The sequence below is a fragment of the Coregonus clupeaformis genome, chromosome 7, assembly GCF_020615455.1.
Source record: "Coregonus clupeaformis isolate EN_2021a chromosome 7, ASM2061545v1, whole genome shotgun sequence".
Taxonomy (NCBI): domain Eukaryota; kingdom Metazoa; phylum Chordata; class Actinopteri; order Salmoniformes; family Salmonidae; genus Coregonus; species Coregonus clupeaformis.
In genome coordinates this window covers 385,715-400,031 of record NC_059198.1, presented here as the reverse complement: position 1 = coordinate 400,031, position 14,317 = coordinate 385,715, and the positions used below count along the sequence as shown (strand labels likewise).

The 14,317-nt window shown below is 41.9% G+C and overlaps 1 protein-coding gene across 1 annotated transcript in view; it reads right to left on the bottom strand.

Moving 5' to 3' along the window:
* LOC121570716 (guanine nucleotide-binding protein G(o) subunit alpha-like) overlaps window positions 1-14,103 on the bottom strand; it is a 35,984-nt gene extending 21,881 nt beyond the window's left edge. The window contains exons 1-6 of the mRNA XM_045221003.1: window positions 13,979-14,103; window positions 11,868-11,872; window positions 11,498-11,584; window positions 8,613-8,704; window positions 6,447-6,539; window positions 5,634-5,794 (exon numbers count right to left, since the gene is read on the bottom strand). Coding sequence (XP_045076938.1) covers window positions 5,634-5,794; window positions 6,447-6,539; window positions 8,613-8,704; window positions 11,498-11,584; window positions 11,868-11,872; window positions 13,979-14,103 — 563 coding nt within the window. The remainder of the gene's footprint in view (window positions 1-5,633; window positions 5,795-6,446; window positions 6,540-8,612; window positions 8,705-11,497; window positions 11,585-11,867; window positions 11,873-13,978) is intronic.
* Between the last annotated feature and the right edge of the window lie 214 nt (window positions 14,104-14,317).

Here is a 14,317-nt window from a genome sequence, read left to right as displayed (position 1 = left end):
TGATGAGGATCTTGAGGAGGCTGGCAGTCTCTGTGAAAGTGCTCTGAAGGTTGTTCTCCATGAAGAACTGGTACAGGGGCACTGCACCACTACAAGCCTTGAACTCACTGTTCTCATAGATGAGGGACAGTTCGGTTTGAGCTTGGCCTTGTTCAACATGGGGTACGCCTCCACGGTTGTTTCAAGCGCTGTATCGGGGAACTTCACACTGTGTTGTGGGAACAACTCTCCGTGCAATAGTGTTGCGCTGATGAGGTGCTGGGTGAAGGAGAACCTCTCTTTGGCATGACTCAGGATGGTATCACATACCTGTAAAAGATACATCATCAGCTTTAATTTGCAATTAAGCTATTTTGATGCAAGTGATCCTGACTGACACATGCCTATGTCCAACTCAAGTATATGATTACCAAGGTGCTGATTGTTCAGGGTTTTGGCTACATACTACCAGGCCTGAAAAAAAGTTCTATGGGGAAACACTGACAATTACATCACAACTTACCTCTATAGCCAACCTCTGTTGTTCTCCTGGTCCCAGCATCCTCCGTCGCTTGATGGGCTGTTGCTGCTCGTCAGATGCGCTGTCCCCACACAAAGAGGGAATTGAGGCCCTGGGTCCAAAAAAATAAAGTTTAATTTGATAACTTGCAATCAGACTTCTTAGCTCACTGTAATTCCCCCTCAACACACAACCAGTGACTTTTTATATATATATATATATATATATATATATATATATATATATATATATATATATATATATATATATATATATATATATATAGACAGACAGACAGACAGACAGATAGTGTGTATATACACACAAACTATGTCTAGTAACTGCTTTTAACCTGTGATGTACATAATTAACTGATGTTATTACGTTTTAAAGCCTTTTTCTATTACATTTGTGAGAGGGATGCAACATAATTTTGTTCTGCTGTGCACTTAGCAATAAAGTTAATCTTCAATAACAACTAGGCCTCTTCTAGAAATTGACCTGGTGGACACCTGAATAATTATTACAAACTGTGTAGTACTTTCCTGCATTATTATCAACGTCTGATTGTGTCTTTTTGGACAAACACTTGTTCTCGTGGTCGAGTAACAACAACTGCGCTCCTTGAGTGACGGGGTGGTACTTGGTGAGAGAGGGAGAGAGACGACCCAAATTGCGGAGTAAACTAGAAAAACGGACGTTACACATGGCGGAGTGGCATTACCACATTTAACAAACCAAACATTGAAATACCGTTATAGAAGGTAAAGTAAAAACCCAAACTGGTCTGTGCATCAATACCGGTATATAGTAATATATAGGCAACATACCGTAAATCTGTATCAATTATGTATCAGTTTTACATGTGACCCATATCAAATTTGCGCATTCACACTGAAGGAGCACACAAATGCAATGCTCATTTGGCGTGATTGTCGTGGTAACACAGGTGAAAAAAAATCCTGAATGGTATCCTAATGGCAGCCATTTTGGTTAGGAGAAATACAAACAACTCTACTGCCATACATTCCAATTAGACTGAAGGCACACAGTTGTGTCCAAATATATTGGCACCCTTGGGCTTTTCTTAAATAATTCCCTATTTCTTCTAAAATCAGTTGAAATTTGAGAGGAAAAAATGGGTCTCCACACCTTTAATTATATTTCTGTAAACTTAAGTTTACAATTGTAATTTAGAAAATATAGACAAATGTCATGGACTAAATTATTGGCACCCTGGAGCTAGTACTTGGTTGCACAGCTTTTGGCCAAGATAGCTGCCAACATATGCTTATTGTAGACATCAATGAGCTTGCTGCACCTTTTCTGCTGGCAATTTGGCCCATTCTTCAGCAGCAAACTGCTGTAATTCTTCAATGTTTGAGGGTTGCACTCCACCAACTTCTTTTTTCAGATCTTGCCAAAACTAATGTGGTCCCGTGTAGCTCAGTTGGTAGAGCATGGCGCTTGCAACGCCAGGGTTGTGGGTTCGTTTCCCACGGGGGCCAGTATGAAAAAAATGTATGCACTCTTAACTGTAAGTCGCTCTGGATAAGAGCGTCTGCTAAATGACTAAAATGTAATGTAAATGTCTTCTCTTTTCCTTTTAAAATACTAAAACAAATATAATTGTGACGGCTCTATGATAATCACTCACTTTGATGACCAGACACATTTAGGCTTTTAAACTGTTGTAAGTGAACTATTCATCTTTCTAACAGCATCTTTATCAGCCAATAGTATATATAGTTATTTACCTGATTGTTAGCATGCTTTCTGTGAACCTCTGGACAAGTGCTTTAATGAAGACAGGGTCGATGTTCCTCTTCTGCAGCTGGCTGAAAAGCATGTCCACATTTGGCATGATCTTGTGGAACAGTGCCAGGAAAAAACAGAAAGCCTCGTCTTCGAGCATCCTCACAAAGCCCCCGCCTCTCTGACAGTCGGGGCATCAAAGTTCCCAGAGTCTCTGATGGTCTGGAAACACGTTAGGAGGTCATCCCTGTACTCGTACACAGTGTTGTGTAACGGTAGCTGTCTTCAGGTGCTCCTCCAGCACACTGTCGAGGGAGGCAACAAAATCCACTAAGCCCCGGAAAATGCCGGGGTTGTCCGAGGAGTCAGTCTCCTCGTGCCCACGCAAGGCCAACTCAAAAGCCCCACAGAACTTCACACAATCGATAATTTTGGATAGAATGTGCCTGTTTTTATCCACCTCCTCATTGTGTTTCCTCACCGCAATCCTGTGGCCGTCATCCAGCTGCGTAGCAATGTTCACCCTTCCTAATACAGCTAGCTTTACAGAGTTGTCCATGTGTGCCCTGGTGTTCTCATGTTTCTTTACCTTCTCTGACAGGTGCTTCATATCCCTCACTCCGGTACCTGTCCATGCTGAATCTGACCCCGTCGTTTTTTAAAAAGCAAGCACGGAAAGCAAAATAAAGCATTAGCATCAGTGCACCCAGCTAGCCAAGCCTTCCTGGTGTACCAGCTACGGGAGAAGCCGCGCATATACTGCTTCCCTTTCTCGCTAGCCTGCTGTCTGATTGAGAGGTCAGGTTGATCTGGGCCCAGCTCTTTCACCCGAACTTTCTCTGACAAAGTTCTCCTCTCAAACGGATCTTGGAGGAGAGATTTCACCGAGTTAGGGTTGGGTCTTGGAGGAGTAACGTTTGCGTTCGCCATTGTCGTCTAGTAAAAATGGCGCCACTGGAGCCCGGTCCTTATTTTATCAGGGGCGAGCTTGGGGCGATAAAATAATCGCCCTCCTTGGATTCGAATTAAAATCGCTGATTAGCTACATTTTATGTCATACATTCATATCTTAAATTAGCAATTGGCTTAACTGCTACGTAGACCCGCCTCCTCGGGGCACTTTCTGTATCGCCCAGAGCTGACGAGGCGTTTGACAGGCAGAGGAAAGGTTGCGAATATTATTTTCTATCATATCTTACACATATTACTGTGTGCATTCCATATTTCAAACACACAAATATTGACATACTGATGTTTTTATTATTATTATTATTATTTTTATTTTTTTATTAAAAAAAAAATAATTTTATTTAAGGGGGCGGCGCCCTAGCGCCCTCTATCGGCCAGCCGCCACTGAACGTTAGGCTGCTTTAGTCCATTATTGGGCTAAGAGACCAGATGCTGCTGGAAGTGATGTTGCAGGGCCAGTAGGAGGCACTCTTTCCTCTGGTTAAAAAAGATCCCAATGCCCCAGGGCAGTGATTGGGAATATTGCACTGAGTAGGGTTCCGTCTTTCAGATGGGACATTAAACAGGTGTCCTGACTTTGTCTTCACTAAATATTCCCATGGCACTTATCGTTAAGAATAGGTGTGTTAACCCCGGTGTCCCGGCTAAATTCCCAATCTGGCACTCATTCTAGCATGGCCACCTAATCATCCCGAGCTTCCAATTGGCTCATTCATCCCCCCTCCTCTCCCATGTTACTATTCCCCAGGTCGTTGCTGTAAATGAGAATATTCTCAGTCAATTTACCTGGTAAAATAAGGGTAAAAAAAACTATTTTTCCATCAAACAAACTCATGAAATCATTGTGAAACATAACTAAAGAGAGCGGAGCAGAATGCTACCTCCGTTAACCCAAACCTACATCATAATCCACACTTTACTTGATCACTGGAACAACAACCTATTGAGCAAATGTAAATGTCCCTGAAAACAAGGCATAAAGAGGCCCTAAATTGGGATTTGAGGACACTTGAAACAAAGTGTCGTAAAAACCCACCACGCTTCACATGAAGCGCCTAATTGCGTCGCTCACCAAGGACGTGGTGCGATGTCCCATCATATCACATGCTTAGAAACACAGCTGATCAACCCCCACAAGAGATGACATGTGTCTATGACACCAGAACAATACAAAAATTACCATTCTGATCATGACCTCAGTTCAGGGCAGGGGTCTGTTTTAAGAACATGTAAAACGCACGCACATCTCCAACTACAGAGAAATGACGCCATGGTGTTTAAGTACCATCTAAATAAGCGAGTCGAATATACAGGAGTATCTTCAAAGAGGTCAAATCGGGCACAAACTGGTGCAGATTAAATTGGAGCTGGGTAACATTGCAATACATGTGGATCCATCACCACCCCCTCTGGCTTACAAACCCATACATAGCCCTTTAACAGTCTCTGATGCCACCTTACCAACAAACCCATACATGCCCTCTAATGCCACCTTACCAACAACTGCCCCGCAGGTGGTGGGTAAAGTAAAGCGGAATTACTGTGACGCAGGACACGTGGTCGCTACCTAGCTCATAACGCAGACAGTCAGAAGTCTTCTAACCAATTATCCCAGTCACAACCCGCCTCTGTAAGTAGTAGTATGTATATGTACGTACTACGTAGTATGTACACAATCCCCTGTAATCGTCCCCTCACTTGCTCACTACACAAGATACACTAGACACACATCAGACAAGCTTTTCAAACTTAATTTTCATGCCCTTTCTTCATGTCCTTTTTGAACCAACCACCACGTTTACAAAGATATTCCGCAGGCATTACATTATAATGAAGGACCAATTAAAAATGCCAATTCAGCAAAATGTCAGGAGAATAATTTCCTGTGACGGATGTATTTTTAGCTACAATCCCATTATGTGTGTATCGACGAGGAAGTAAGCAAAGGCTTCCCTTGTACGACCTGGTACACAGCCTAGTAAGTCTGGATGAAGTGGGACAGTGCAGATAGAACATGCATCACAATACCAGTAGCACGATTCTTGATTTTCCATGGCAAAGAAGAAAAGAAGCCACGAGGCAGACTATTAAACTCTATGGGCCTTTAAGAACCTGCTTTATGTCAAATGCTTTCTGCTATACCTTAAATTATAGGATGCGAGTGACAGTGAAAAAGATGAGAAACACTGCCGCTACCTCGCTCTCCAATAGAGGTTGATAAAAAAAAAACAATATTGATACATTGTTAAAACCAAAACGCAGTATTTTTATCAACTTCCACTGTTTCCAACATTATGACTGTTTTCATCAGGAAATTCAGTGCGCTCCAAATGTTGTTTCCTTGCCATGATAATACTTCAGAGTACTGTGATACGGAGTATGGTGACAACACTACATGTAAGGTACTCACTAGAGCGCAGAGTCGTTGAGTTGGAACTCGTAGCCCCTGGTGGCTGCAGCTCTCACACCCTGGTCGGCCCAGAGAGCACAGAAAGACAGGGCCACAAACGGCAGCAGCTCCCCGTCCTCCCCGAAACACTGGCCACAGGACAGCACAGAGCAGGCATGGGCCTGCATGGGGACAACAGGCAGAGGGCTTAATGATCACCAATACTCCAGGGAATATAATGAAAATGTGCTGTCTCGGGTTGTGGTCTTTAGGGAATTAAAAACATACACACTTTTTATTTATTTAAGTTTTGCTATGTAAAATGTGTGTTTCTTATTGGACTAGTCCAGGTAGTCCCTCCCTGTCTCAGTCTCTTTTCTTCCATTTGGTGCCTAATGAACAACCCAGCTAAATCATAATGGGACAGATGTAGAAGATAAATGCCAGTCCCTGTGCCCATTTGTCATTATCAGTGAGGACAAGAAAGATGCGTCAGGCAAAGAGGCCTTTAAACTTCGAGATATCACTTGTGATCGTGTTAGGGATGTAGCTAGGAGAATACCAGAGCAAGGCTGACATCTGAGCGTGAAAGTTTCAAGAAGAGGACACTGGCCAAGGGCAGAGATATGTCTAAAACTGGGCTGACTAGTTACACTGTATGATCCTGTTAGGTCAACGTGTAAAATGGGGAATAGTTGTGGTTTATGTATCTGTTGCCTGGTGTAACTATGTATTTTAAATGGTCAAATCAAAAGGCACTAACAAGGTGGTCAGTAAGTAGCTCCACATGGGATGATTTTCCAAGACTAGCTACTAGCTCTTCTTCTCCCTCACCTTGTTCTTCTTGTTGGCCAGATTAATCCACAGCAGTCCCATGCCGCGCAGCACAAACTTCATGGAGGTCAGGAGGTTATCCAGCACTGCAACCTGTGGAGGGAGGGAGTTGGAGTTTTATTTCAGCATACATGGCAGCTACAATCTGAAGTGTGAATACATCAAGAAAACAAAGTAAATCAATAAACATGTTAGCTAATCAAGAAAGTTCAGTAGTCTGATGGAATCACTCATGGAGGGTTTTTCAGTTCAAGTACTTTGGATGGTGAGCGAGAAAGAGGGGTGACTATTGGGCACTGGGACTGGGCTATTCTTCACAACACTGCAGATAGAACAATAATTTGAATTATTTCCTATTCTACCAGACAGACATTCATGCCTGTTCTACGTAAAATGTTCAATAACGTGTCACCCTCCTATACAGACCCCTAGCCAAGGGCGATACACAGTAAAAAAAATAAATAAAAAAATAATACATACTTGTATGGTTTGAATAGTATACCTAGCATTATATAGCTACCATTACCCACACCAAACCAATGCTCTTCTACCTCCATGTAGAATCGCCTTCCCAAAACCCCAGCCCCAATACCATACATCCAGATGCAAAAACTCCCTCCCTAAACTCCCAAGTAGAGTTATTCGATTAAGCATCAGTAAGAGCATTTCCTTACAGAATGGAAGCATATTAATCAAAGAGCTTTTCCATGTTCTCATATGTGGTGGGTCTGTTAATTAATTCCATCCTTTACGTCAATCATTAATTTTTTTCCCCTTCCCATGGTGCTTGTTTTTGCAACACGGTTAAACAAGAGGGAATTAGGGGTTTACACCCTCCCTGCTACAGTAGGTGATGAAGGAAAACCCTCCCTGCTACAGCCCAGATAGCCACAGCATGAGATGAAGGAAAACATGGAAACAGAGGGATTACCTCCATCACAAGCTAGTCAAGGGAAGCTGTTCTCATTCCAGATCCATGACATGGAATTTCCTCATACACTTAATAGGCCCGTCTGCTCATCCTTATAAAACACATGTAGGCCTACATACAGTGCCTTGGGAAAGTATTCAGACCCCTTGACTTTTTCCACATTTTGTTACAGCCTTATTCTAATTTTTTTTTTTTTTTTTTACGTACACACAATACCCAATAATGACAACGTGAAAACAGGTTTAGACATTTTAGCAAATGTATAAATAATAAAAAAACAGAAATACCTTATTTACATACAGTACCAGTCAAAAGTTTGAACACACCTACTCATTCCAGGGTGTTTATTTTTTACTATTTTCTACATTGTAGAATGTCCTTGAGTGGCCCAGCCAGAGTCCGGACTTGAACCCGATTGAACATCTCTGGAGAGACATGAAAATAGCTCTGCAGCAACGCTCCCCATCCAACCTGACAGAGCTTGAGAGGATCTGCAGAGAAGAATGGGAGAAACTCTCCAAGTACAGGTGTGCCAAGGTTGTAGCATCATACCCAAGAAGACTCAATGCTGTAATCGCTGCCAAAGGTGCTTCAACAAAGTACTGAGTAAAGGGTCTGAATACTTATGCAAATGTGATTTTTCAGTTTTTTATTTTTAATAAATTAGCAAATATTTCTAAAAACTATTTTTGCTTTGTCATTATGGGGTATTTTGTTTAGATTGATGAAGAAAAAAAACCAATGTAATCTATTTTAGAATAAGGCTGTAACATAACAAAATGTGGAAAAAGTCAAGCGGTCTGAATACTTTCCGAAGGCACTGTACGTACACACACACACATTTCCCATTTGGGAATTAAGTTGTGTTTGTTATACTAGTCTTAACAAGCATGTTTTGATTGCCCTAGAGCTTCAATAATGTTTTCATAGATACTGTGTATATATAGCCTACATACCTTGTATACAACTTGTATACAATCCTGTTGCGTTAAACCCAAGGTCCCTATTACTACAGAGGGCAGTATGCATTGATCATGGTATTGTGACTGTTGAAACATCATTTTGAAGCCAACAACATAACAGGCTATGGACCTGTCTGCTATGGACCTGTCTGGGTTCTTTAGAATAGTGAGAAAAGTAGTGTAACAAAGCTTCAACAAAGTACCCTTTAAAGAAAAAACAAATACCACAACACATTCTAGAATCCCTGCCAAGGAGGATAAAGTGTACAGTACCTTGAAGCTAATAAACTCTGGTTTGGAGAAGCCATGACTGTGGATTACCTTCATCTGCTTGACCATGGTACTCTTACCACTCTCTGCAGCACCTGGAACAAAGTAGTTATCACATCTGAGCAGTCTAATGCTAACTTAGATGATCACATAAAAATAAATACATTCAATATATTCTGCAGTGACATGGTTGGCCATATTTGTGATTTGCAACCAACCTGGTCTCAGAGCATTTCGTATTTTTCTGTACATAAATCCGAGACACTGGATTAAGTATGATATGTTATGTTTCGTATGGTATGTGTTCATTTGTGGATGTCTATCACCCATTTCGTATGATATAATAGAAATTGTAATTCGTAACATATGTTACGAATTTGTAAAACATGCAATATATTACGAATCTGCAAAACATGTTACAAATTCTAACTAGTTGGCTAACGTTTGCTAGCTCACTAATGTTAGTTAGGCTAGGGGTTAGAGTTAAGTTTAGGAGTTAGGTTAAAGGGTTAAGGTTAGGGGAAGGGTTAGCTAAAAGGGTTAAGGTTAGGGGGAAGGGTTAGCTAACATGCTAGTAGTTGCAAAGTAGCACGTAGTTCAAAAGTTGCTAATTAGCTAAAATTGTCCATAATGAGATACGATTTAGCAACCGTTTGCATTATAAGGTTAGGGTTAAGTTTAGGAGTTAGGTTAAAGGGTTAGGGGAAGGGGTAGCTAAAATGGTTAATGTTAGGGTCAGTAGTGGAAACTTACTTGAGTAAAAGTAAAAAGACACCTTAACAGAAAATGACTCAAGTAAAAGTCACCCAGTAAAACAGTACTTGAGTAAAAGTCTTAAAGTATTTGGTTTTAAATATACTTAAGTATCAAAAGTAAATGTAATTGCTCAAATATACTTAAAAGTTTCAATATGTAACTTTTTGGGTGACCCGACCAAAATCACATAAAAAAACGTGAGTTTTTGATCTGTTATTCTACTTGAACGCAAGTCTAAGAAGCGGTAGATCTGTTCTATGTGCGCTATTTCTATGCTTCCCATTCTTAAGTTTTGTTTTTGCATCTTTTACTTTCGTTTTGTACACAAACTTCGAACAGCTAAAATAAAAAATGTTGGTTATGGAAAATATATTTCACAGCGGTTTAGATGGTTCAATGATTCGCAACACTATACTAGCTTATTTTGTCAAAAACTGAAATTAGGCTAACTATACTGAACAAAAATATAAACGCAACATGTAAAGTGTTGGTCCCATGTTTCATGGGCTGAAGTAAAAGATCCCAGAATTTTCCCATATTCACAAAAAGCTTATTTCTCTCAAATTTTGTGCACACATTTGTTTACATCCCTGTTAGTAAGTGTTTCTCCTTTGCCAAGATTATCCGTCCACGTGACAGGTGTGGCATATCAAGAAGCTGATTAAACAGCATGATCATTACACAGGTGCACCTTGTGCTGGGGACAATAAAAGGCCACTCTAAAATGTGCAGTTGTATCACACAACACAATGCCACAGATGTCTCAAGTTGAGGGAGCATGCAATTGGCATGCTGACTGCAGAAATGTCCACCAGAACTTTTGCCAGAAAATGTAATGTTCATTTCTCTACCATAAACCGCCTCCAACGTTGTTTTAGAATTTGGCAGTACGTACAACCGGCCTCCCAACCGCAGACCACGTGTAACCACGCCAGGCCAGGACCTCTATGTCCAGCTTCTTCACCTGCGGGATTGTCTGAGACCAGCCACCCGGACAGCTGATTAAACTGTGGGTTTGCACAACCAACACATTTCTGCATACTGTCAGAAACTGTCTCAGGGAAGCTCATATGCATGCTCATTGTCCTCACCGGGGTCTTGACCTGACTGCAGTTTGGCATCGTAACCGACTTCAGTGGGCAAATGCTCACCTTCGATGACCACTGGCACGCTGGATAAGTATACCCTTCACGGATTAATCCCAGTTTCAACTGTACCGGGCAGATGGCAGACAGCGTGTATAGCGTTGTGTGGGCGAGTGGTTTGCTGATGTCAATGTTGGGAACAGAGTGCCCCGATGGTGGTGGTGGGGTTATGGTATGGGCAGGCATAAACTACGGACAATGAACACGATTGCATTTTATCGATGGCAATTTGAATACGAAGAGATACCGTGACGAGATCCTGAGGCCCATTGTCGTGCCATTCATCCGCCACCATCACCTCATGTTTCAACGTGATACTGCACAGCCCCATGTCGCAAGGATCTTTACACAATTCCTGGAAACGGAACATTTCCCAGTTCTTCCATGGCCTGCATACTCACCAGACATGTCACCCATTGAGCATGTTTGGGATGCTCTGGATCGACAGCGTGTTCAAGTTCCCACCAATATCCAGCAACTTCACACAGCCATTGAAGAGGAGTGGGACAACATTCGACAATCAACAGCCTGATCAACTCTATGCGAAGGAGATGTCGTGCTGCATGAGGCAAATGGTGGTCACACCAGAAACTGACTGGTTTTCTGATCCAAGCCCCCTACCTTAAGCTATCTGTGACCAACAGATGCATATCTGTATTCCTGTTCTGCTAAGCATTCGAAATGTATTTTTTTTCTTAAGTACTTTCCACCACTGGGAAGGGTTAGCTAACTTGCTAAGTAGTTGCAGAGTAGCTATCGTGATGAGATTCAATCTAGCAACCTTTGGGTTTCTATAAATTCGCATTATACCCACCCACCAAAACTCCTTTCATATTTGCCTTAAGTAACCATCGGTCTTATGTAACCATACCAAAAGGTATCATGTACTAAAGTCTCTCGGATTTAGATACAGAATAATTCGAAATGATCTGAGACCAGGTTGTTGCAACAGACACATGGACACACCGCACGCACTCACAAACGTACCAAGCAGCAATATTTTGACCACGTTCACCTCAAGCTTGGCTTGTTCGAACAAATCGCTTTCTATTTTAGAGTTTTCGCCCTTTTTTCCTCCTCAGTAACGTCGGAGACCGGGTGAATGCAAATTGATCTCACGCACATCTAGGTTTGAAAAGTCAACTTTAGTCGAATACATTTTCTGTTAGGATGTCGCATAACGACCGTCCGGAGACGTGTACTTGTTTTAAAATGTATTGAAAAACAAATTAGGTGTACACATTAACACAAACAAAGACAAGATTTGGAGATACCTGCAGGGGGGCTGGCAGAATATTGAAAAAGCGGAACATCTTTGAGGTAGCCTACCGCATAGAGCGCAACGTTTGCAACAAACCGGGGCTGAAAATTCAACACGAGATAAAGCTAAAAGAGAAATGAGGTAAGCCTAAAGAACAGGGAATATGTCCAAGGAATTTATATAGGCTATACTACTCCGTGGTCCAATCTTGCAGCTAAACTTGCAGTTTAGAGTTCCACATGGGAGGTGACCCAACACAAAACACCTGTGCTTTATTAATGGAGAGAGCCCTGCTCATTTCATGAAGATATCAATCACGGGCGCGAAACTTAATTAAAGCCTACAAATACCTATTACAGTGTTCTATAACTAAGTTGATGGCTTTATTTAAACAGATACACATGCATAGTGCTTTATAATACATTAGGAGTTTTTGTTATAATATAGAGTATTAGCAAACGCGGTGCAGGGTAGCGAACCCTGGGTCGCTGGCGTTAAAGGGGCAATCAGTAGTTGCTACATCTATTTTTGGACTTATAAATTAATGATATGTACCCATTGATTAATGAAGAATATAACATATAAATGCCCCATGAGCTTAGTTCAACTGTCTTACCCCATCAGAACCCAAAATATATTCTTGATTTACTCCAATGTTTGTAAACAAAGTAAATGTAAACAAACACTATATAGCCTCAAAACATGGTTAAAACTATTATTTTGGATGGTCAGTCCTTGCATCCATAGCTCTGTCTATGAATTTGAGAGTGGTTACATTTCTCCAGCCCCATCCCTCAACATTTTACCGAAACAGGGGCGGGGAGTGTGGTGCCAGGAAAATAACCTCTCACTCAACATCAACAAAACAAAGGAGATGATCGTGGACTTCAGGAAACAGCAGAGGGTGCACCCCCCTATCCACATCGACGGGACCGCAGTGGAGAAGGTGGAAAGCTTCAAGTTCCTTGGCATACACATCACCGACAAACTGAAATGGTCCACCCACGCAGACAGTGTGGTGAAGAAGGCGCAACAGAGCCTCTTCAACCTCAGGAGGCTGAAGAAATTTGGCTTAGCACCTAAAACCCTCACAAACTTTTACAGATGCACAATTGAGAGCATCCTGTCGGGCTGTATCACCGCCTGGTACGGCAACTGCACCGCCCGCAACCGCAGGGCTCTCCAGAGGGTGGTGCGGTCTGCCGAACACATTACCGGGGGCAAACTACCCGCCCTCCAAGACACATACAGCACCCGATGTCACAGGAAGGCCAAAAAGATCATCAAGGACATCAACCACCCGAGCCACTGCCTGTTCACCCCGCTATCATCCAGAAGCGAGGTCAGTACAGGTGCATCAAAGCTGGGACCGAGAGAAGGAAAAACAGCTTCTATCTCAAGGCCATCAGACTGTTAAATAGCCATCACTAGCACATTAGAGGCTGCTGCTGCCTATTGAAATCACTGGCCACTTTAAGAAATGGAACACTAGTCACTTTAATAATGTTTACATATCTTGCACTACTCATCTCATATGTATATACTGTATTCTATTCTATAATATTCTACTGTATCTTAATCCATGGCGCTCTGTCATTGCTTGTCCATGAATGTATATATTCTTAAATCCCATTCTTTACTAGTTTTGTGTATATTGGGTATATGTTGTGAAATTGTTAGATATTACTTGTTAGATATTACTGCACTGTCGGAGCTAGAAGCACAAGCATTTTGCTACACCCGCTATAACATCTGCTAAACACGTGTATGTGACAAATAAAATTTGATTTGATTATGCTTTGTTATTGTTTTAATTAACTGCTGATTTCCGCTGTGACGCCTTGATCACATGGACAAAATCATTGCGTTTTGGTACACCAGAAGTACATTAATTTCCAATGGAACTCTGCGATTGCCTTGCAGTGCGCTCTGTGTGGTGCATACATTGGATTTATCGAAAGTATGCATGAAATTGTATGCGTAGACTTGACAGAAATGGTAGCAGAAGGTGAATGTTGAACTTTTGTTGCACACATATCCAGATGATGCTGGGTACCATTTTGCGCAATGACACTGTAGGTGTAATCAAGGTGTAAAGGCAAACACTCGACACATTGCACCAATAGAACCACTTGGTGTGACTTGTAACCTGGCTCATATAGCGAGGATCACTACACTTCCCCCTCCGAACTACTCAGCCCCCTCACATGTCCAGGCCCGTGAGCTCCGATGGCCTCACAGCCGCCATCCCACTTCTGACACCAGTGTAGCGAACAGCGGCGCAGGAAAGTGAACACGAGTCGCTGGCGTGAAAGGCAAACACCCTATGCATTGCGCCAATAGGGTTAACTCACTTGGTGGGAATTGTAAAGTGGCTCATATAGCAAGATTGCTACGGTATATCAAGGCCTAATGTGTGTAATAACTACTTCATAGAAAGTGTTAATTCTCCACTGTATATTCAATATCTAACTTTTCTGTATGAGGAATGAAGATACATGTAATGAATACTCGGACAGAGTGGTAAGATCCAATCGCAGAATAGC